This window comes from Carlito syrichta, unplaced genomic scaffold (assembly GCF_000164805.1).
Source record: "Carlito syrichta isolate Samal-C Ts95f unplaced genomic scaffold, Tarsius_syrichta-2.0.1 Scaffold268229, whole genome shotgun sequence".
Lineage (NCBI taxonomy): Eukaryota > Metazoa > Chordata > Mammalia > Primates > Tarsiidae > Carlito > Carlito syrichta.
This window is the reverse complement of record NW_007212325.1, coordinates 201,938-227,172: the sequence shown is the minus strand read 5'-3', so window position 1 is coordinate 227,172 and position 25,235 is coordinate 201,938. Positions and strand designations below refer to the sequence as shown.

Below are 25,235 nucleotides of genomic sequence, written 5' to 3'. Positions count from 1 at the left end.
GCCACCATGCTTACTTCAAGCTTACATGGAATGCTAAGCATGGGTTACCCCTTATGAACGAAAGAAAGGAAAAAAAAAAAAGCTGTTCACCTTATTTATCAAATAAGGCAGGAAAGCAAAATATTAAGTATGTTGTTGTTGCTGAGGCGGCCAAAACAGGAAGCTATAAACTGAAGGCAGAGAAAATGGCTGCAAGTACTGAAACCAGGCAAGACCCTCACTTCTCCCCGCACCAAAGCATTTTTCTTAGGTGGGTCTTGTCCCTCCACCCCCTCCCCGCAACATGAGTTAATGCCATAAGAACTAGTAACTTTCAGATCCACACCATGAAGGGGCTGGGGAAAGAAAAGAAGACTACAAACATGTTGCACAAAATGAAGGCATGCAGAAAGAGAAGAGACCAAATGAAAAAAAGTGTCGGCCAACACCAGTGAAAAGAGAACGACACAGCAGCTTTTTGCTAGGCAGACCCCACAGTGCGTGCAGAGGCGCAAGGAAGTACCTTTGACTTGCTCTCGGGCTGTGGAGTGCCTTCTTCTTTGCCATCTGCTTTGAGAGGCAGGGGCAGTTTGGATTCACCAGGAGACATCATATCTGCAAGACCCATAGATGCTAATCGAAAACAGGAGAAAGAGTTTAGGATTATACGTGTGATCTGTTGGCCTGTGCTCCTGCCAACACAAATCACTGAGTGAAGTATGAGGTACTTGCATTTCCCTTAGAGGAAGAAAAAAAGATATCGTAACTTGGAGCATACAAATTTCTGAAACCTAAAAGCATCACATTCTGTCAATCCTTTTTGATCCAAAAAACCACCACCAAAAAACAAAAAACAAAAACCCATTTAAAAAAGGACATCCTTCTTCTGTGTGCTCAGGACCCAAACCATGAAAGGTAAACTTATATCAGTATTACTTTAAAAAAATTATTATAGCCTTCAAAGAGTAGTCAACAATAGAAATAAGAAAAATGTTTAAACTGTTCATCAGGTGTTGGAAGCAAATACTGGATGTGTATGTTTTTTACCTGGATACTAGAGGATTAAGGGCATTCTTAACTTCATGGACTCAAAGGATCTAAACAATTTGAAAAATTATTTGACATTTCACATTGTTTCATTTGAAAATTGCATCCATTGTACATGGCATAGTCTACAACAAGGGAAGACTACATAGCAGACTTAAAAAACAATAATTTAAGATGCATTTTTAAGGGAAAGGATTTCTAGTTATTTTGCAATAGGACAGGGATTCTTTCAGTCTGACTTGGATCCTACAGTTATTCACCCACCACAACACTCAACACCCAGGTCAGAGGCCCATAGCGGCCCCAGGGTCAACATCCTGCTTTCTATACCTAGGCTCAGAAACCAGATCAACTCCAACTTACCATAAAGGTTCACCAAAGGACAAGTGATTTATTGTTCACATTCATTTCGGATATTAACAGACATTTTCAGGTTGAAAACATGGGCTTGGATTTTTTTCTAAAAGAAGATCAAGGCTACAGTAGGGAATTGGTGTAGCTATCCAGGGAATAACAGCTGAATTTCTACAGAACCCCACCATGCAAACCATCTGCACAACACTGGGAAGTAGGGGCTGAGAGTGAGACACCAGCCAGATGTGTGAAGAGTGAGGAAGAGGGAAAGAGAAAAGGGAGAGGAGAGAACGATGAGTCTAATGAATGAGTGAAGACCAGAAAACAGTCCTATTTCAGTGAAATCAACCCAAGGTTTTAGGAGCAGGACCAATTTTACATTCTACAAATGAAAGTGCTGCTCGACCAAGGCAGGACACATGGAGCATAATGTGCCAAAAAAAAGCTTTAAAAAAGGCTCCACAGATTGCCCACTACAAAATGATTATTGCACATATTCATGTATTACTATGTTTTAGAAAATAATTAGTTTTAATTACAGCAGTGAGAGAGTGAGCGGGCTCTGGTGAATTGGCTGGCAAGCTTGGTGGTGCTAATTTGCTAATATCGTTAGCATCACTGCAGGTTGAGACCACAGGTCCTGCCAAAAAAGCCTACCCTGCCACGTGCCCATGAGTTAGCATCAGCGCACTCAACAATGCACTTTGAAATCCTGTATTTTCCATGGGCACATTGGCTTGTTTTTCAAAGCCCATTTGCAGCCCAGTCAGTCCTTAAAGTCATCACAACACACACAAATCATAATTGAGATGTTTTTCTTTTTTTCAAATTACTTTCAATACTTAGACTTTAAGAACTGGAACAAAAAGCTTTTTCAAGTGATGCAGCTGCAGAGAAAAATCTATTGGGATCAGCTAAAAATGCTGTTATTTTTGTGAATGTGTGAAACCTCAAAAAAGCAGCTGAGCGAGATTACACCAAGAAGACCGCCTTGCTCAAAGTAGTAGATTGGATTGCTTCCGTGCTGTCTTATCTCTGGGGTCTAACAAGATATGAATTAGTAAACCTGTACATTAAACAACAGCCTTTTAGAAGAATAGGAGGGAAAGAAAGCAGGATGGGTGTGAAAAGGGGGGCTTATTTATGCAAGTCCATATGTCCTTGCTAGTTCATTCACAGAGCGGGTTCACCGGAATGACAGCCAAAACAATTCCAGAGAAGGTGGTAAAGTCGTGGGCATGTAGCTTCTGCTACATCCTGCTTCTCTCATGGTTATAAGTTACAGCTTTGTCAGTATTTACAAAAGTTATATCTGAATATTATTTTGAAATTAGTAGTAATATTCTACTTTATGTATTAAATGTGTTAATGTACACAAAAGCAACCTCTGAGCCCAAAGAACTAGGTCAGTATGCATTATCATAATTAGTGACAATTTACACTGATTTAAAAATCAGACTTAAATGAATATAAACTTATATGTTTGTTTGAAATTCCCCAAATGTCTTCATACTCTATTGTATATTTTAAAATTAGTATTTGGGTATGCAAATATAAAAATAGTCAAAAGTGACACTGCTCTAATGTTTGGAAAGGTAAATAAGGACAAAATTTAAAGTAATAGTTTCATTTAGTACCTATGCTTTATAATGTACATTTTATTTTACTAAATGGATCATAAGATCTTTCTTTATTGTGGCTTTTACTATTCTTTTTGTGGAAATGCTTATTTTTGACTTCTTACCAGAATACTCAATGAATCACTGCAAAGAGCCATATGCCTCCCTGGGCAATGGGACCCCAGGGGCACTATGTTTCCTCCTTTCCTAGAAGAGAAGGGCCACTTCTGTCACAAGGAGGTGCTAAATCAAGGCACTGCTCTCTCTCTTATTGACATGTAATCCAGTATGTAAAGTTCACACATAAAAATGGGCAGTAAAGAATCTGTGACTGTGGAAAGTGCTGCCCAAGTCCTGTGAGTGCCTTTCAAGCACTAGCCTCTAGCTTCCATGTGGAAGTTTAAGAACCAGAATGATTTCAACTCAGCATGGTGGAGGTCCTAAGGCAGCTATTCTACACTGGATTTAAATATTCAGAAGGAACATAAAGAACACATGACACGAGTGACACAGAACCCAGGCATTCATTCCGCTTTCTCCTGGCTTCCTTAACTAGAAGAGGGTGAACCAGGATCAGAAACACAAACAGTCCCTTACTTTTCATGGTAGTACACCATACTCTGCAAAATAGTTTACTCCTCGCTTTTGAAAACACACAGGGCCGATCTACTGTGTACATCTGTAGATGTTCTTGCCTATTTTTATATGCGGCAAAACAAAAGCACACCACGAACACACATGACCAAAGAGCTCAGGCAGGCACTGCACTTCTCTCTGGCAGCACACTCAAGGCTCCGTTCCCGGACACCTCCTACAGTAGGACAAACCTCCACTGGGGGAGAGGGGGTGTGTTGGAGAGGCTGTGGGGCTCTGCACACCCCATCATGGCATCAGTGCTCTCTTGCCTCGCACGGTAGCTCCAGGTCTTGGCCACCTGCAAAGTCTGAGCCACCAGTATACTTTTGTGTTTGGTTTTTAAAATTTATCAAATCCTTTCTATCAAGTCTTCTGTATTTGGGAGCAGGGCAGTAATTTACCTAAATTACCTTAAAGAAAGCAAGCAAACAAACCTCAACAACTTTTATAAACAACCTAGATGACCAACCACTAGCAATGGCACCAAAGGCCCATATTTCCTTTGTAAAGACCTTGAGATCCCAAAACAACTTCCATTACACAGCAATAAAGTAAGACAAAAGGATGGACTTCCAGGCAACTTGGATGGATTTGGAGTCTATCCTACTGGGTAATGTATCTCAGAAACAAAGAACTGAGTACATGTTCTCACTCATAAGTGGACCCTGAACACCTATCATAATACTACAAAAATGGAATTGGCAGTAGTGGGACACTGCCAGGGGAAGAAGGGGGCACATTACATCAGTAAAGGTTCCTGATCCAGCTGGCAGGTTGATATTCTAGGCATTGTTTTATAAATTTTTTTTTAAAATTTCAAAATAACAAATTATCTGGTAAATAGCTAATGCCACACAAAGTTGGCTGCAGTTCTGCCATGAGACCGTTGGGGAAATCACCTCTAAGTGGATAGTTCCTCCCGCTTGCACACGCATGCAGATTCAGATTCCTAGACTGTCCTTGGGAGTCCTGATGGGAGCACAGGAATCTGCAGTTTTTTTTTTCTTTTCCTAGAAATAAACAATTCATTCTCCCCCCCCGCCCATAAACCATGTTTTGTTAATTTTTGTTCTGTTTTAATGTTGTGGGGTACAAGTCAGGATTGGGTACATAAGTGGTTTAGGTATAGGTGAAGTTTGGACCTCCCACTGGACCTCACTTTGTCTGGATTAGGATCAGGCACCTTTATTGATGTTATGTGCCCCCTTCTTCCCCTGACAGTGTCCCACTACTGCCAATTCCATTTTTGTAGTATTATGATAGGTGTTCAGGGTCTACTTATGAGTGAGAACATGTGGTACTCAGTTCTTTGACTCTGGGATATATTACCCAGTAGGATAGACTCTAAATCCATCCAAGTTGCCTGGAAGCCCAGCCTTTTGTCTTTCTTTGTTGCTGTGTAATGGAAGCTTCAGTTTTAACAAGCACTCTAGATCCCAAAGTGAGCGGCTCTCGCTCTGTGTGGCGGTGCAACCGACAGTTTTTATTTGTAAAGGACTACTGGACTGGTGTACCCTGATTGGCAGGGCATCAGCAAGACACTTCACATTTGGGACTGAGCAATGCTAGGCTAGTGGAAAGACTCACTACTGGTGTGTGAGCAGGGCCTGCGAGCGAGGAAGCCCGGCTGCAGTGGCATATGGCGGCTCCTTGCTATTTATGGTGACAGTGCTAGAAATGCCCCACATTTTGTAGAGTAACGTCTGGTGAGGCAAACTTAGAGCCACAGATGGCAGATACATTTTTTGGAAGTTAGATGTCCACTTTAAGATGATGGTTTATATGCAGCAGATAAGTATATGGCTAATGAATATTATAAAAATAAACACAAGTGAAATCCAACTAGTAATGTGTTATATTAGTGTATATTTAACAAGGGTTCATGTTATTTGTAATTTTGCCCACAGTAATACATCATTCTAACCTTTTAATCTACAGAGTTAAAACAAAACCAAAAAAAGCTCCTTTAGAGGGAAAAATTCCCACTGCTTACCATCCTACTTCCCCTGGCATTTTAAGTGAAGAAATGGTTGTCACATTTATACTCACACTGACTCCATTTAAATAATTACTTGCTCACTGAAGCCTGTAACAATTTGTCACTACACAGGAGGGTTTTTTTTGGCCCTGTACACTGTCTACAACACAATTGTATGAACTCAGTGAAGAGAATGCTGGAATGTCAGTTGCATTGGCTGCGAACTGAGGTTCAGAGAATTCCACTGCCAGCCCTGGCCATCATTTGTATTGTCCTCACTTTCTCCAAAAGTGTATTTTGGTGGAGAAATGCTTTGCTGTTATCACCAGTAATTACCATGGGTCCAAACCAAGGAGACTGAAGTGATGTCAGTGGATGATGGCACCTGGCCCACCTCTAGTAGGGTCAAGAGTGCACTTTTATATCCCAGTTCTCACTGGGGGCTATGCTGTCATGTTCCGTGTCACTCTCGTCTCCTTCAGAAATGGGAAATCGTCACAGAGTCACATGTGCCTAACACCAGGTTCCCAGCCAATGCCTCATGGGATAGATGATGACTTCCCATCATGTAGCATTTCCCTCAACAAATCTGGGATAAAATCGTATAAATGTGTAGAGGAAAATTTGATCAATGTTTACATTATTAAGTATTCAATATTTCAAAATGCACAATGCAATAAAAAGTATACTACTGCTCTATACAAAAGACTGAGAGGATAAACGGTCTTTCACTGAACAGATTTCCTCTGTATGGAATAACGAATAACTGAATTATCTGAATAATAATAAAAGAGAACCCTCTCTGTGAATTTCCATTAAACTGGCTATTCCTCAGGAATACATAAATCTTCTCAGGCAGGGCACTGTGCCATCTGTTTGTTGTTGGTTGTTTTTGTGACTCTGGGGCCCAAAGGAAGAAGAAAAAATGAGCATTGCTAATAGTAGGTGAAAATTTATTGTGTAGTCTCAGTGCTCTGAGGGAACTTTATTTCAGCAAGCCAGACAAAACATATCATGTCACAACCCAAATCCTCTATACATGGGCTAGCGCTGGTTAGTGAGAGAGGAGGCTTTCAGCTAACAGACTAACTGAGAACTTTTACTTCACCTCAAATGTAAAAACACACCTCACTGGGATGGATGAATAACTTCCCACATAGCACCAAGAAGCGTTTATTTATTTATTTAAAAACTTTCATTTTTACCAATAGTTTCTGCGTGTTCCTCTTTCATAAACCTTTCAAGAGAAGTCATCAGGGAAATGAACTATTCAGCTAGAATCAGCTCAGAAGTTCAGACAGGAGGTGAGCCCAACATCTCACCACATGCTCTGCCTGACAGGGAGCCTTTCAAAGACAGAGGCCAGAAAGGCACAAGAAACAAAAAGAAGTAATCAGAGAGGAGCAATGCTCTCACTCTCCAGTGTGTTCCTAACCATCATCAGGCATTGCAGGACACATAGTAGCTAAGCCAAGCTCTGTATTAACTCAAGGAGAGAATCCTACCAACAGGGCATCTACCATTTTAACATGATTTACAGCGACAGGTCACCTGGAATACACAGCATTTTCTCATCTAAGAGTTGCACTCACAGTCTTCAGGAAGTTAGGTAACTTGAGGAGGTGGCGTCAAGGGTCTCAAGAGGCTAAGCACATGGGAAAGCCACACAGTTTTAGACATTCTTGATATTTCCCACAAAACTGACTATGGATCAACTAGTCAGACATGACTTTGTAAGAATGCAACCATTAAAAAAAAAAAAACAACTGTTGAGATTATAAAGTGGATTGAAATAACTAAATATAACAAAACATTTCAAACAATTTCTCAGTGAAGACAATTTGCACACAGTCCTTATGAAGTCAATCCTTCCACGTATCCATTAAAAGGTGTTTCCCTAAATGAACTAAAGTCCTTCACATCCCTCTTGCTCTGCTCTTCAACCGTTTTTTCTAAAATGTGAATTCTAAATGTTGACCTCTACCACCTCAAAATGGAGTTTTTATTGTGGGGAACTTCCATACTAGTATTCCCCCCAAATAAAGAGAACTTAGTGTATATATTTAGCAAACAGCCTCCAATGACACTTGAAATACGTCCACGTAGTATACACTGCAGAATGAATAAAAACAATTTGCATAAAAGATAAAGGAATCCCCAAGTCTTAAACAGATTGCGCAGGTTTCCAAGAAGCAGAGAAACAGCAAAGTTCCCACTTCCGCCAATGGACCGCCTTCTCCAATGGTCTGGGCACGTTCACTGTGGAAGCCTGAGAGGGGGAAGAGGGAAGGGGGGGGCGGCCTCGGGGGCAAAGAGCCGCCAAGGTTACCTGCCGAGCTGTTCACCATGGCGGGCGTCACGCTGTATGGCGGCGCCTGCGTGTTCATCAGGCCAGAGTTGTTGTTCACAGGCTGGCTGTAGGCAGAGCTGGAGGCCATGAGTCCACTCTGGTTCATGCCAGGGAAACTGCCTTGCCTGGGAAGAGAAAGCACAGGCACACATGTACCCACGGCACTCAGCAGCAGTTTGCCCTGGCAGTCATTTCTAGCAAAGCACTTAGGTAAGGGGTGGGGCTATTATTTTCATGTTTGCTTAAAATAGATTCTTTTCTGGGGACAGAGGCTGAACGCTATTGCTAGGTAGCTATTTAATACACTATTTAAAAATTCCAAATAATATAAGTTCCACAAATAAAAATCACACATTTTCAAGCATGTTAAAGTGTTCCACGTTGTTATTTATATAGAGAAATATAATCAAGAAAAAGGGAACTTGAAATAAGAACAGGAATTACAAAAGCAAGCAAAATTAACTTCTACTTGAAGAGTATCTGACTATTAACACTACTTCGTATCCTCAGATCAAAAACCAGAAGTCAAGAAATGCAAAATAAATGGGCAGTGTGGGCATGTTTTTTAAAAATTTCCTTGACCCACATTTTCTGATATAATAAATACGGTTTCCATTTCCAAAACTCTCCTCAATCCTAGTACTTAACTTTTGTGATGAGGTTCTGTTAAAAACATACAATTTCCCTATATTAAAGTCATACAGCAGATATCCGACTTCCGCTTCCTGTGGGTGGGCCTTTGTGTTCCAGGCCAGGATGGTGCAGTAGCATCAGCTGTCAACATCCCTGATGCACTGAGTTGCCCTCCCCCACCATGGTGGAGCCTTGGCTTAGTCTTTGGATGACTTAATGTTGTTACTTTTGTCCTAAAGCTCTCTGAGAGTCAACTTCTTTTCACCCTTGTAAAGGAGAGGAGTGTTCTTTGATCTGAAGGAGACAACTGTCACACAATGTCACTGCTCTGATTGCTGGTAATGAGACTGGGGAGAGGGAGAGATATTTGAACTGCACGGTGGATTCCTTCTCCCAGGGAAAGTTACAATACAAAGAGAGGATGGCAATGTGGCAAGGCTTGACAAGACTCTACCAATATAGTCAAACTTTTCTTATGGAAAGAGCATATTCTTAAAAACTCAGTTTCATCAAATGTTTCATCTTAGGAGTACAGGTGCTTACCTATTCTAAATTAATTATGATTACAACCCCCTGCCACTGAACTGCCACTTGGTATAATAGTCAATATTTTAAAATGAGATTCTTTAAGAGATCAACATAAATAATTTTAAAAAATCAATTTTACTGTTTCTTTTATGTACCTATTTTCAGTGAACTCAAATAAAAAAACACTTGTAGCAAAAAAGTTAGTAGAAAAAGTTCCAACATGGATCATTTGAAAAATCAGTGAGGTCTGTGAGGGGGAAGAAGAATAAAAATACCAAAGGATTAAGTGGGTTTTTTGTTTTTGGGTATTAGACAAACCAGGAAAATTCTATACAAACTAACACTCAGTGATGGCTTGAAAACACCATTCTTAGAAGGCTGAAAGATCCTTAGGTGTGAGTGTGGCTCTGGGAGAAATGGGTGTAACGTCAGCTGTCAATTCTCAGCTGCCTGCAGGTTCACTTTGAAAACTACAGACTGTCGAATCAGAATGGTAGTACCCACTGCAGTTCTTTTAAGAATAGAGCTGAGATCATTCAGCGGCTTCTGATTAATCTCTAGATCCTCAAATACTTACACACACATTGCACCATAGCTGTCAACATACTCTGATCGGGTCCTAACATCACCCTGTAGACTGGTGGCATTAACTTGAGTATCCTAAAAGTATCCCTTTTGGGGTGTTGTCTTCGTGCAAGGAACAACTTAGCATTCATGTAACTGTTTTGAACGTGGTACGTGGTGGGACTGCTCTCTCAATTTCCTAGCAGATGAATCACTGAAGACCAGCTTTAACTGATGAACAGATTATGTTTTCTGGAAGGCTACTTCCAAGTTACAGTCATTTAGACCCATTCTTCAAGACCTTCTGTCATAGCCACTCTCAAAAGACTGTCCTTGCTACCCATCCTGGAGGTGAGACCTGCCTTCTCTACTCACCCACATCGTCTGTGCCTTCTGTAGCATTCAGCTCTTTTGTATGCTAAAATAATTTATGCATGTCTTGGCTCTTTAGGCATGTGAGCCTCCTGAGAGGAGGATCTGGACCTAATTAATATTTGCACATGAGAGTTACTAAAAAAATGTGTTAAAGGAATAAATTAGTAGAAAACGTTTTTATCACTGGAAAAGACATTATAAAAGATGGTCACCTTTCGAGCTCTCTCTACATTCAGTTTTACATGTGTAACTAACACGTATGGCACTATGGTTCCTTGAGACACCTGTTTATACTAAGGTGGAAAACAGAATCAGAGTATAAAACCCACCAGGTGTACAGTTAAACGAAGTAACCATCCAACCCTAATCTACAACTTCTCCCTCCAATTCATCACTGTCTGTCTTTAACCATTATACCATGATAAAGGCACATTATCAGTTTAAAAAAATACCTTTAAACTAAGTAAAAAAAAAAAAAATCAGAGATTTAAAGGTCCATGCATTGGATGTCAGTGGCTGGTTACAATGGTCTTTATTTAAACCATACCTGCAGTTTCAAAGTCTGGTTGAAAAGCCACAGGGCTTGACTCTGTCACTAGCTATACTTTCCACTGTCACCGGGGATTTGGAAGCAAAACATTTTAGTTCCTTGGATTTCAGTTTTTATATCTGAACATGAAGGTGCTGACAATGATAATAACAATAATTTATTAAGTACTTGCAACATGCCTACACAATTTCTGTGCAATTTACACATTCTTTTTTTTAATTTCTGGAGGAATTATGCCATATATAAAGGAGATAAGGATCAGAAAGGTTAAGTAAATTGCTTAAAGCCACACAGCTGATAAGCGGCAGAACAGAACTTGCCAAACCTGCCATTAGTCCAGTGTACTCTACTCTTTCTCTGTGAGCCTCGACCACTGAGACAAAGTCCAAAGGCACACAGTGGCCTACTAAGCAACACCTTTCCATGTGTCTAGTGCATGAATCTGTGGCTGTACAAAGATGACAAACCAGACGGTGCTTTTCTCAGCCTCCTCCTTGAGCTTCCTGGAGTAGACTTCAGGGTGAGGGGCACAATGAGGCAGGGAGTGGGGCGTGGACACACAGCTCCCCGACACCTGCTTCTAGGAAGGAGTCTCTTCTGTGTGTGGCAGGCCTCCTGGACATCTAAGGAAGGAAGCAGCAGGCAGGGAGACAGTCTTCCAAGAATGCAGGGCACATGTGCTGGGAGCAGAGGGGCTACCTGTCTGAATGGGGAGAGCCAGTCTATCACCATTGCAGAAGAAATCCTCTTCATTACTCTTTAGAAACTACTGCCAAGAGTACTGGTATACCTGGATAAGGTGATGGGCATCACACTGAAAGGAAGTGGGCAATGCACGCTGCTGAGTTCTGGAAATGGAGATGTATTTTGTGGAGGAAATCCTAAGATGGCCACCACTTGGGCAAGCCCCAGGACCCCATGCTTTCCATGGTGCTGCTCATGTAAGAGTATTTCTTTGGCTCACAACAAAAAGCTGCTTATTTGGTGGGCTGAATATGATGCCCAGGACCACAGCAACCCAGGTCGAGTCATCTTCCATGCAGAGGGGTCCTTCCAGAGGCAGCCCTGACTGCGAAGGCCCTTTTTGACCACGGCAGCATGGGGGACACTCCAGGTGGAGCTTTCAAAAGGATACATGAGTCAGCTAAACAAAAACAGGAAAAATACAAGTGGAAACGAGGGCGGGGGGGGCATTTCAATGTAAAGCCCCACCTGGAGAAGCAAAGTGGCCTACCTGGGTCCTTGGGCTGTCAATTCCCATGGGGCCACGGGCTTAGACAGCTGTGTTACAAATGACGGCTATCCTGACTCTCCAGGTCCCTGACCCATATTGTGGCAACGAGTGCCCATAACACCTCAGGGGGGTAATTTGATAAATATTAAAATAATTCGGTGCTGCTGAGGAGACGCGCACCATGGGAGTGACCGTGAGGGGAACTGCACCCAGACCCCAGTGCACTGACCAGCCCTGCGCTAGCCAGGGCCAGGCTACACTGTGCTACTGCTCCATCCTTGTCTCTTTTAAATGGTGAGATATGATACGGGGAGTCGTTCTTTAAACATGCTGACTTGCAGAATGGCCAGAAGAACTTTATTTAAATCGGTCCTTGGTTGTGACCAGATATATTTAAATTCTGCCATTCTATGACAGAAACCAGGTCACTGTAAGAAGGATAATTCAGAAGCGAGGCCTGCACATGCATGTTCCTAAGCCCTCTTCATTCTTGCTTCTCACTCTGCACACACACACCAATAATCTTTTATATTTTGTCCTTTTAATCAGTTTGGAGATTTCCCAAACATTATACATTTATCTGCCAAAAAAGGACTGGCTTTAGGGGAAAAAAAAAAGCCCAAAGCAAACACCAGTTTTCAAGTGACCATTTCAAATGGTTCAGTGTGAGGTGAGAGAGGAATAGAGCTTCCCACTAGTTTTAATTCAGCAGTTAAAAATATTAGTATGAAATTCCATGGAGTTCCTACACCTTTCTAAATATCTGGCTTGTAAATCAACTACAATAACATATAAAATAAAGTGTATACTTGATTTTGGTGCTTTACAAAGGAATATTTAGGCCTTATCATTTTGGTAATCAACACTGTATTTTCTCCACAGTGATGGACGGTGAAGTGTGATGGCATGTCTTTAGAGTGACTGGATTTCTGGAGCTCTTTGGAGGAGGGTAGGGACAGAGAGAAGAAACAGAGACCTTGTGGGTGAAGCTCCTTTATGACCCGAGTAGCAGGCCAAAGGGAAGCCCTGCTCTGCAGATCCCCTGCCTCCCCACTGCAAATACTGCTCCTGAGTCACGTTCTGAATGAGCACCGAGCAGCATGCACTTTCCTGGGAAACTGAGCATGACTGCCAGCAACCTTCTCTATGTGGACTGTCATTGAAGATATGTTAGTTCTGAAACCAGAAAACACTGCTTATTGACAGAATAAACTAGGCCAAATCTACTGGAATTTGGGGCAACTTATCACTTAAGCCCAACAGTTACCAGAACCAGGACTCGAAACCTTGGAAAGTTCCAATTCCAGCAGAGTTTGTTTCAAAATGCATCACTTTATTTCCTTGGATACACATTTCTAACTGCATAGATAACATTACACAGGATGCCCTATTTAACATATTTTATAAGCAAACTGTTCTCACATATGTATCCAGTATCACTGGTGAAACAGATTTGCACCCAGAATTACACACTGACTCTTCCAAAGCAGCACTGATAAAGAGAAATTCAGTTGAGCTTATTTTAAATCTAATATTTACAAAGGGGAAAACACTATATTTTCCCCAAACAACACAATCAAAACAGAAAACTAGGCTGTCAAGCCCTGGTCCACTTTTGATGTGCTCAGTCCATCGGCATGTGTGAAACAACAACTGCACTTGCAATTCTGGTGTCAAAATCATGTAATTTCACCAAGTCCATGGCTCTGGTTAGGAATCAATCCTGTGAAGGGAAGGTAGTATTTGTCTCACCAGACAAAAGACAAAGAACATAAGGAAGTGCCTTGATTGCAAAACTGTAGATTTCTGTAAAAATCCATTACCACATGCTATTGTTTTTTTTTTTTAAAGAAATGATCCTACCCTTTTGCTTAGGGAGACCTGCTAGAAATAACTAAAATTAATCAGACATACCTTCTATTTAGCAGAGAGTTCCAGTCATTTGTCTCAGATGGGAGTTTTAAGATAGGTGTGGGAGAGGAGAGGGAATGAAGGAGCCACAACAAAGATGAACAAAACCAAGTCCAATAAATACCCAGAGCACCAAGTGTGAGGGATAGGGCCACGAGTGTGAGCTCCTGGGTAGAGAAGGGCAGAAGAAGTCCTCAAGGGATGACATACCTGCCTCAGATCTGAGGGATCAAATAGGAATTAACTGGGTGAGGAGTAAAGCAAGGGAAACAGCAGATGCAAGGGCTCTGGGGCATCCAGAGTCCCTCTCCTGGAGAGGGAGGACAGAGCACAGTAAGAAGGGAAAGTGGAGAGGGAAGGGGTTTCCAGTTCTGGGGATTTGGTTTTAGTATATCCCAAGAGAACCAGGAGAGGACTAAGGGATTTACAGGAGGAATGGCATGAAAAGATGCTTAAAGACACTGTTCTCTGCCCATGGTAAGGAGAATACTCTGGAGGCAGGAAGAATTAACACAGGGCCAACAGGAATGAGGCTTTGCAGTAGCTCAAGTGAGGAATGATGGCGCCTTGGAACAAGGTGATGGAAAGCAGTCAAGAGAGTTGAACAGTATCTTGGAGGTAAAGTGGACAGGATTTGATGATGAATTAGATACTGTGAGGGGAAGGAAAGTTGTGCCAAGGTGTCTCCGAGGTGCCTGGCTTGCACAAGAGGACTGATAATAGGACAGTCACTGCAATAATGAACACTAGGGGAGAGCACAGGTTAGCTTGATACATGGGGCCTGTGGGCCTCTGGGTACCGGGCGTCATGCAGACAGATGGACCCTCAGGTCTGGAAGGCAGAGTCTGAGTGCTTTAGTTCTTCTTTCCTCCCTGTGCGGAACACCCTCGACAGGACTTCTTCCCTGCGTGAACGTGCTCTCTCCTCAAGGCAGCCTTTTTAGTAGAGAAACCTTCCATGTGTGCAATGCCAGCAGACACGCTAGAGCCACAATGACCAGGTATTCTCCACTTACACAAGAACAACTCCCCAAATCCTCTGGTAACTAATATGTTTAAGTTTTACTTTTTTCCTCTAAGAATGGGCAAAGAAATATGTTACTTTTCAATGGCTTTAGGTGAGAATTTTTTTTTTTGAGTTGGAGTCTCACTCTGTCACCCAGGCTGGAGTGCAATGGCATGCTCACAACCACCCCAGCGTCAACCTGCTGGGCTCTGGTGATCCTTCCGCCTCAGCCTTCCGAGTAGCTGGAACTACAGGTGCGCGCTACCACACCCGGCTAATTTTTGATTTATTGTAGAGATGAGGTCTCGCCAAGTTGCCCAGGCGGGTCTCGAACCTGTGGGCTCAGACAATCCACTCACCTCAGCCTCCCAAAGCACGGGATCACAGGCTGAGCCACCGAGCCCGGCTAATTTTTTGATTAATTGTAGAGACGAGGTCTCAGCAAGTTGCCCGGACTGGTCTCGAACCCATGGGCTCAGGCAATTCTCTCGCCTCAGCCTCCCAAAGTGCTGGGATTACCGGCTTGAGCCGTTGCGCCTGCCCAGAAAGAGATCTTTTAAGCAAGGGAACAGTCGTAACTGTCAGCATACCCAAGAATGATCTTAGCAGCCAGGCCTCAGCTCTTCAGAACAGAGCTTCTTCCAGCCTGTCTCTGCATGGGCCTCTAGGATGTGGAGCTGCCCACTGCCCTCCTGTCTTCTCAGCATTTCTCCCGCTGTCTCCATGATCCTCCATGAAGCTGTGCTCCTGACTCATGCATCTTGCTGAAGCTCCTTCCACCACATGCCAAGGAATACTGCATATCCCGTTCTGGATTTCCTTAAAGCCCTTAACATCAGAGACGTTTTCCCCTTTTTGTTCACACTTCACACAGCCTCCTTGGAGGGTTCCAGCCTGTTACTGGCTTTGCTCCTGGCGTTCCCTGCTGTAACAGCACCTGTTGTGCAATTTCAAGATTCAGTTCTCGTTTTCGCCTCAATGCAGGTAACCTGTTTTAGTTGTTTCTAAAGCAGATGAATGATCTCTGCCTTCTCTCTCAACCAGGAGAACAAACAGAGCTCAGGGGTTCTGAGGTGAGATTTCCTTGTCAGGGTGTGAAGAACATGTAAAAACAGTGTATGGCTGCTTGAATTTTGGCAATTGACAACTAATTTGGTTTGTTAGGCACATTTTTCTGTTACTATACACTGTTTCCTGGTAATCATACAAAAATGAATGGAAATACTGTGAAGGTGTTTAATTCAAAGAGTCTGATTTCAGTTCTTCTCTTGGGTTCTGACACATGGGCTGCCTCAAGTGCACAGTGTGAACAAAAGCCACGGGATGCCGTGGGTGCCGAGCCCTGTCCTTTCCCTGCAAGAGGTGACCCCCAGCACCCTGTGGGTCCTAGTAATCATGCAGTGCCCCACTGACTTCTGGCAAGACACACCTGGCACAGTAAGGCAACATTAGCTGCCATAAACAGCACCCACAGGAAGAAAAGTGCCCTTTCTACCACACTCTCATTAAAGAGCTTCACTTAAAAAAGTTCATCTTGAGATCACAGTACCATTAAGAAAAGATCTCAGTTCACTTGCAAAGAAGCCTGTTACTTTTCAGTGCTAGAACTTTCCATGCCTTTTATCCCAGGACATCCCCTTTCAGGGAAACGGGCAAAAGGGAGTGAACCACGAACCCCAAAGTGGCTTCGGTGTTTAGGGTCCGCAGAGCAGAGTGGGAGCAGGTGTCGTAGATGTCTGGAGTCACGCAGTTTCAACAGAGAGCTTGTCAGCTTGACAATACTCAGGAGCTAAACAACAATTTGAATGAGCTCATTGGAGAGGTGTTTCCAGAGTGAGAGAACGAAACATGCATGTACCTCATGCCTCCTTGACTGAAATGGACCCACAACTGGCTCAACAAAATTAATTGGGTCCTGAGTTCTCCATCCCATATACTGCATCCCAGCAGTATTTTATAAAACCTCTAACAAACAATGCACTGGTCTAGGGCTGTAATGCCAGGAAACAAATACAGAAATTTCCGAGTTTTAAATGTGCTTCCTAAAAATGTGTATAGATTTCTTGAGCTAAAGGTGGTCTGAGCCACAAGTTACTTAACTAGGTAAAGTGAAACGCTGTTCACAGGGTAAAGCTGCTGCGGGAGGCTTGCTAGCCCAGCAAAGCTGCAGTCTGTGTCCACGCCAGTCATTCTGCCCTGAGAGGGAGGACAGGACTCAGGCAATTTTACGCTGGCAGGGGTCTAACAACCAAAGGTAATCCAGCATGAGAACTTTCAAAACAAAGGTCATAGCCTTATGAGCTTATAGCTGGGAGTGATTTGCTTGTTTTTCTCTCTCTGTAATGGCAGAACTGGGGCTCAAAGTAAGAACAAAGGCCAAGATTGAGAGGACTCCTAGGGAGCTGCTTTCCACAACTCTACATGCTACTAAGGTGCCCTCTGAGGGTCAAAAGCATCCAGCCCATCCCTCCCGTGAGCTTTCCGGCATCTCCCACGATACTTTCCAAATCCCAACCTGGGATACACTCAGGCCACATCCTCTTCATCACTAATAAACTCTTCCTGCTGCCTTCACCCAGAACACCACGGAGGTTATCAGGTTTCAGGGCTTAGAAAAATTCACCACCCCTGGTACTAGCCCCAAAGCCTTGCAGGTTGGCACATGATTTCAATGATCCCTACCCTTTCCTAGCTCTGGATAACTGGGATGGGCTGTGCTGTGCTGCTGATTATTCCCAGTGATGGGTGTACTGTGCCACTGATTGCAGATATGGTCATCCCAGGTTGTCTGGTGTGAGTGAGAGTATATGGGGCAGTCATGTTAACAGGGCTGTGAGGCTGGCAGTGAAGACGAGTGGCCTAGACACTGGACTAGAAATACTTCACACCCCAATCCAACACAGTTATTTTGAGAAGAGAAAGGGAGAGTTAGCTATGGGAAAGTCAGACCTGCACAGGAGAGAAGAAATTTTGAACGAATAGGGTAGGTCTAGGCATGATGGGCGGACTGAGTACATGAGGAGGCACTGAGGCTGAGAGGATATGAGAACGCAGAAGGTGAGAAAAGGGTTTGGGGGATACACTTTGCCATGAGGCAACAAATAACCAAAGCCCGAGTCAAGGTAGCAGGTCAGCACACACATTAGCTTCTCCTAATTCTGCTCAGTATTTCCAGCTTTCGCCCAGCATCTTCTCATTCCACGTCCATCAGGAAGAAGGTATAAAAGAAGTATTCGAGTTTGTGCTTTCCAGAGCTGTCTCTAATGCCCATCCTCGGATGAGAGCTGGCTTTCCATGCCAGCATCAGCAGGGGGATTTACAGGAAATAGGGGCTCAGGAACTTGGCTTCTCAAGGCTGGGGCAAAGGTGTGTTAAAAATCTTAGGTGGTACTCTGAAGCCACTGAGGGCACTACATGGCCTCCATCTAGTCCACTGCAGGTTTGCTGCACATTTCATACCTGGATTCCTTAGAGCTCATTAGTACTTAACAAAACAAAAAACAAAAAACAAACTCTCCTGGTCTTTCTAGAATTAGTGTTGAATTACTTTTTGATTAGAAAATTTATAAATGCACTTTATGGCTTCCATAATAGTTCTGTAATGCTAAAAGATTTAATTGAAATCATAATCTTAAAATACCACTATAATAATATTCATTTAAATTCTAAATTTTGAAGAGAAGAAATGGGCTAAAAGTTAAAGCATAGTATTTAGATGATAATGCAAAGTCTTACATTTAATTGCAGAAATAAAAACTATATTTAAGTCTTTGAAATCTTTTCTTGTTGTTTTTCAATAACACGACTTTTCAAATCACAGCTATTATGTTAAAACCTAATTGTCCAAAATCCAAAGGGCTGGATTCGTTAATACAAATCACTCCCTGCTCTTGAGCACATGGACCCCACCAGAACCAGGGCTTGACACATTTAGAAGTTTTTTGCCCCTTCTCTTTGACATTTTAATGCACTATCTCCATTAATGTATTTCCACATCGGTGGCTCTTAGTCCATCAGCAGAATCGCATCATACTGGCTTCAGAGGACAATAACACAGAAAAAGTGCCTTGCTGGCAAACAGCAGCAAAGGATATGAATTATAAATACACCTTAGTAAATAGCCATGGCTGGAAGGTGTGTCTCCTTGAGACATACATGAGGCACAGACACAAGCCACTACGTGCACCCAACAAGACAGGTCAATTCATTTGTATTTAAATAGACTCAGCTTCTTCTGAGCAGAGGAAGACTGCAGGCCACATTCTCTCACAAAACATACACCTACCTCAGGATCAATGCAGTTACATTTTTCATATTGACCTAGCTGCCTTCTAGTTAAGACTTCATGGGATTTATTCACTGCTTTTTTTTGCACTGGAGTCTCACTCTGTCGCCCAGGTTGGAGTGCAGAGGCACGCTCACGGCTATCCAAGTGTCGACCTGCTGGGCTCCAGCGATCCTTCTGCCTCAGCATTCCAAGAAGCCAGAACTACAGGCGCGCGCTACCATGCCCGGCTAATTTTTTTATTTATTGTAGGGACAAGGTCTTGCCAAGTTGCCTGGGCTGGTCTCAAACCTGCGGGCTCAGGCAATCCACTTGCCTTGGCCTCCCAAAGTGCTGGGATTACAGGCTGAGCCACTGAGCCTGGCCTATTCACTGTTAACGAATGACTAAGGTTCAAAAATAATCTTGATCAAAATCTCCAATTTCCTAAAGGACTCAACACAAAACATTTTAAAACTAATTTCAGTGACCCCAGTTTCCGGTATGCCATACTATTAAAATGCAGGTCTATAGAATCACAATTGTATTATTTAGTATAAAAATTTCCTTCATGTTAATACTGGGAGTTTTCAAATTAATTAATTTTTCTCATTAAAAAAACACTGTGAAGTCTGAGACTTCTCTTTGTGATGTTCAGCCAGTCCACTGGGGACTCTCTCAGGACAAACAAACAACAGCATATCTCCCAGCGCCACTCAGGTCTACACATCCATCTGTGTAAATTATGCTGCCTTCTGTTTCAACTCCTCCACCATTCAGAATTCTTACTTCAACAGCCACACTCCAGTCACAACAATGCTAAAAGCCAAAGCAGTGTTGGTATGGCATCAAAGGGTGAACAGGACAGAAACTCAAAGCTGTGTGCCCCAAGTAACTGTTACTTCTCTCACAGGGTGTGTGGCTCCAGAAAAGTCTATCCATGCAGTCCATATGGGAACGTGCAAAGCATGCATCTCCCTTCAGGTACAAAGGAGGCAATCAACCATAGATGATAAAAAATAGCCCATACCTCAGTGTAAGAGGTAGGATCTCTACTAAGACACTCATTACAACTTTGTTTCTAGTAGGATTGTTTGTAGACATGACAGAGAACAAAAATGAAGAGTTTTCTGTTCTTAGAGGAAAATCTACTTTAGGGACAGCACCAAATAGAAGGAAGAGGAACAAGACCAGATGACAGGGACCCTGCCTCAGACTCTGATCCTGAGTGGGCAATGTTGTAGATCTTAGTTGACTGCACCATAAAGTCAAGGAGCAGAAACTGGACAATGTCTAAAAACTTCCTAACTCTACGATTTTATTGTTCTATAATTGAAATTCTGCATCTTCATGGAAACTCTTATGAAAATAGTATTATCTTAAAGATCTGTGTTAGAACTTTGACACAAACAATCTCAAGACATTTAAGACTTGATCAAAGTTTATACATGTGAGGCGCAGTGGTGGCAGGCCTTATGGAATTAAAATCTGTCAATCCATCCTGACTTAATATCTAAGGCTTGTTAGATCTTACATAAATTTAGTGAAGCCATGCCTCCTCCTTGGAGCTCATTAAAAAAAAAAAATCTGAAGAATTCTGAAATTTCCAAATCTACAAATCAGTTGTATTTGGTAGAGATGTCAATTCTTGGACATGACCAGGTGCCACCCAGAATTAACGAATGGGTATAAGGCACTAGGTTACCCAGGGCAAGTAATTTTACCTGTGGATGTATGCACGTACGTGCTTTAAACATCATGGATTCAGCTTTCAAAAAATGTTAAAGACCATGCCGCACCCTGGGATCTGTGGCAATGCTCTTTAGGAAGCAGCAGGGCACAGTTTCTCCCAAGTTGCTGGCAGACATGGCTCTCCTACACTCAGACAATGGCTTGGAGTCTTCCAGCATGATGCTGTAGCAGCCATGAGACTCAGCCTGAAAACAGAACTCACCTGCCACCCCTGAAGCAGGCTTTTAGTAAGACCAGTTAGTATTTCCAATTCTCTGTTCCTCACATCTGCAAAAGAATATCTCATTAACTAGCAATGCTTTAAAACAGAACACAGCAATGCATTTTCCGATAAAAAGTGTATTAGTGAGCATGGAGTGGAGGTTCTATACAGACATCACTTACAAATCACTCACTTAAAATGGTGGGGTATCGCTACACACTGGATCTAGCACCTCAAGGACAAGATTCACCACATTCTGTTGTAAATGCTCTAATAACCAAAATGAAAGGTGAAAAAGGAAGAAAAAACCCCATATGTCCCTTAATTTAGTCAATGCAGCAGGTAAATTTTACCCTCCTAGTGTCACTCTCACAGAATGAAGAAAAGGGCTTCCGACCAGTTAAACGTGCATGCTTTTTCTCTATACTCTGATATTCCACCAGCTGAGCAGAACTAGCTGAGAAGCATAATTGCCACAATCCCTCCTTCTTCCATGAACATTCTGTGTTTGTCTAATTACAGACACACACCCCCACTCACTCTCCACCTTCATCGCTGATTTGTCTTTTCAGATTCTCCCCCAGGCCCTAGGCCCTATGGGATTCTGATAGAGAAAGAAGTCACTCTGACAAAGTGTGAGTACCGTGTTCCTGAAAGGCCTGTACCATGCCATTTCTTCCTTTCCAAAAGAGAAATTGACATTTAGCAAACCAGCTTTCAAACTGGCAACCTTACTTTAGCCTGACAGAGCTATCAGTGGAGGAAGAAAACAAAAACTAAAGCAAAAACAGGAGCTCGCCGCAATGAGCTGTTAAATAAGTAAAGCAAAAGCATGTTGAAATCAAATGTCTCAATCCATAGCACTAAAACATGTAATATCCATGTTTTCTCATATTCAAGTTTCTGCTTTTAAAAAAAGGCACAACAGGTTATGTGTATTGCACAGTGGAACAGAAGGAAGATTTAAAATAGAAATAAAACTTATCTTCTTTCTTTTTTAGAAAGAACAGTGTAGACATACAGTTAAAATTCACAGCTAACAGGCACGGGGCTGCAAGGATGAGCCTTTGCCAAGTGTGCTTTATGAGATTTACGCAGAAGAACGCCAACATTTTTCTCTTTTTTATTTTTAATTAAGGAGGAGGTGTTGTCTTCTAAGGAAGCTATCTGGAAGCTGCTGGCTGAAATACAGATTCGATCTCCTTGTGCTGGTTAGCTAACATTGATTTTCTGCCCCAGTGGAAGAGATTTTACTCTGATGCATGCCATTTAAATTCATTTTACACAGCTGCTTAATGTGGCTTGGCAAGGCCCAGCCACACCAGCTTTGTGGGTCTAAATAGAACTCCAAGCTGGTGGAGGACAGATCCTATGGATCAGCAGCTGATGAGAAATGCTCTTCTCCCCCACTGTTATCTTCCTACTGACTCATGAACTGACCTTGAAGGCACCACAAGAAAGTAACAAAGAGGAAAAGACAATTTCCCAAGAGTAAGCATGCTCATCTCATTCTGTATTTGCTATTTCCCTTTGAGGATTATGTTTTTAGGATTCACTATTTGTTGATTCACATTTAGGACCATGTTTACAGACTTTTGAACTCTCAACTACAAAATTACCAATTGCTCGGCATAGATAAATATAAGTGGAATATAAAACTATTAATATTAAAAAGCTCTCGATGTCCTGCATTTATAACAAGCAGTGAAAGCTCATTCTGTAAGTTACTATTTAAACAAAGCTAGGTGACAGTTCTCTATTTTATTCTATCGAAAGACAAGGTATGTCTCTACTGAAACTACCAAATATGACTGAATTTGTACAGGATAATCTTCTTGTTAATATATGCAAAATGATATCAACACGATTTTTCTTAGTAATTCACTCAATAACAATATACTTTAAGAACATTTACCAACCTAAAAATGGTGACAGAGCCTGACATTATATAGTTTTGTAATGGGAAAGAAGAGAGATTTTTTGTTGCTATATGTAATTCCTGTGTTGAAATTGATAATAATATGGCAACACTGTGTTCAGAAAGAAAATTCTGTGTTGTATTTTCCTGGTGACTTCAATATCCTAATACTCACTGGGAGAAGGAAATACTAGAACTCATTGGCATAGACGTTTGCTCAGTGATGACATAATGAACCCTCCTAAGTCCTATGAATAGCCCGGGTCAGCACCACTGCAGTGACTCTTGTCAAATGAGATATTGTGCTACGAATTTGGGGGTGGATATGGCAGCAGTTCACTGCAGTGGCAGGAATGATCATCAGTCATGAGAACAGTGCTGCACAATACAGGTCCCTAGACAAAACAACGACAACCATGGGAAATGACGCCAGAGTAGGTGACTTCATTTCTTTTACGCAATTAAAAGTGTTTTTTCCCTCTCAGGCATGTAGGGAAGCAGCCATGCCAAAAGCCATGCACAGACAGGACCCGGAGGACGGCATGCAGGTTTTCACCAAACAGCCACAGTACTGTTAATAGGAAAGAAAAACGAAACAAACGAAACAAACAAAAATGGACAAAAGGACGACCCCTGAAAGGAGGATTTCCTGTTAGGTCTTTCACTTTCTGGGCTTGGGGGTTCTATTCGCAGCCAGATGGCATGTTCGTTAACAGTTTAAAAGAAAATGCCCAGGTCCCGCAGCAAGTCCAGGGTGTTGCTACCTACCCGTACTGGTCAGGCTGGTGCATCATGGGAGCCTGAGAGTTGCCATAGTTGGGGTGCTGGGAAGAAAACATGGGGCGTCCGCCAGCCCCAGACTGGCTGGGATAAGCAGGCGACCTAATGTATGGTGGCCTAAAGTGGAACAGAAGAACAGCTTCTTTGGATTTGTTCTGAAGCACAAGTATGAATCCCTGTCCATCCGTCACTTCCACATATAGGTGTGGGCTACAGAAGTGCTAACCTAGCAGATTACTCTGTACCATGCAGTTGCCTAGGGTGGAACTGGATAAAATCCCTTAAAGAAAAAGGTGGAGACAGGGCAAAAGGAGAGAGAAAAATACGCTTCTCAGCTCTAATCTCCGCTTAAAGTTTACAACTCTAATTTCCTCTACAGTTAAAGTATAGCTCTGACTTTAGGAAAAGCAAAAATAAAATATACAGCCCCCATTTAAACTCCTGGAGAGCTAAAATGGGCAGTATGTGAAAGCAAGGCTTAGGAATGGTCTACTCATTGGAAACAGAAAATGAAAATGTATGGATGTGTATTTCTCTATTGATTTCCATAAACGATACATAAGCTGATTCAGAAAGGGGCACATAAGACTTTTTAACCAGACAGCATCATGCCTGACTCTCTGGCCATCTTTTCATATCACTCTCCAAGGCTGCATGTCAAAAGCAATCAAATACTTTCTACTTAACAAAAAGAAAATAACTTGAGTTCTATGAGTTGCAACAATGGACAATTCATTTAAACTGAAATTAGGACTTCAATTGGACCAGCCAAACCAATCTTCACAGACAGGGTTATTAAAACATTCCCTAAAGCCTGTGTGGGTTCGGCTGAGAGGTATGCAGCTGGGTTCAGAAGAGTTTAAGTAATTGTAATGTGGAGACACAGAGAGAGAAAGATAATGATTGATTTTCATTTTAATTCCTTAGGGGAAATTTATTATTATTTGGAGCAAAAAACGAGGGTGGGGGATCCCTACATTCACAAATAGCAGCTTCAGAGGAAAAGTAACAAAGGGACACACTTAAACACATACACACACACGTAAGCTCTTAATTCCCTTTAACAAATGTCAGACTCCTGTATCTTTTCTTCTGAAGATACCATTAGATATCTATCTTGCAAAGTGCTTTGTTTTAAAACATATTTACATGTGCTTCCTTTAAAACATATTAACCTCTGCCTCCTACATTTTTAATTATGTTATTTTATACAGGTCAAGTATTTACTTTAACAATCAATCTTAAAAAAATCAGGATTAAAAACAAGTAAGCAATTGAAGCTAAAGCCTTGCTCTACCAGCTTAAACTTTCCAAAATATCAACCTTTGCTTTATTAACCACAGAAGTTTGGTTAGGACAGACAGAAAGGTAAGCCCAGAAAAATAAAATATAACATAAGAATATGAAGTATATAAATCTCATACATATACATTTGGACAAACACACAATACACATATGTACACATACAAAGCTTCTACCTTATGAAGAATCTTATGGTAGGGTAAAAAAGGTGGGGGCATGTTTCTTTTTCGAAGTTTTATATTTTAAGTAATTT

The 25,235-nt window shown here is 42.0% G+C and overlaps 1 protein-coding gene across 3 annotated transcripts in view; it reads right to left on the bottom strand.

The window, feature by feature from the left end:
- Nucleotides 1-25,235, bottom strand: part of ARID1B (AT-rich interaction domain 1B) — a 257,068-nt gene that overhangs the window by 33,423 nt on the left and 198,410 nt on the right. For 2 of the 3 annotated variants that reach the window (XM_021709630.1, XM_021709629.1), the window contains exons 6-7: nt 7,943-8,088; nt 503-612 (exon numbers count right to left, since the gene is read on the bottom strand). In XM_021709630.1, the coding sequence (XP_021565305.1) occupies nt 503-612; nt 7,943-8,088 (256 nt within the window). Of the gene's footprint in view, nt 1-502; nt 613-7,942; nt 8,089-23,668; nt 23,798-25,235 lie in introns of all 3 variants that reach the window. The other variant, XM_021709628.1, reaches the window with a different exon arrangement.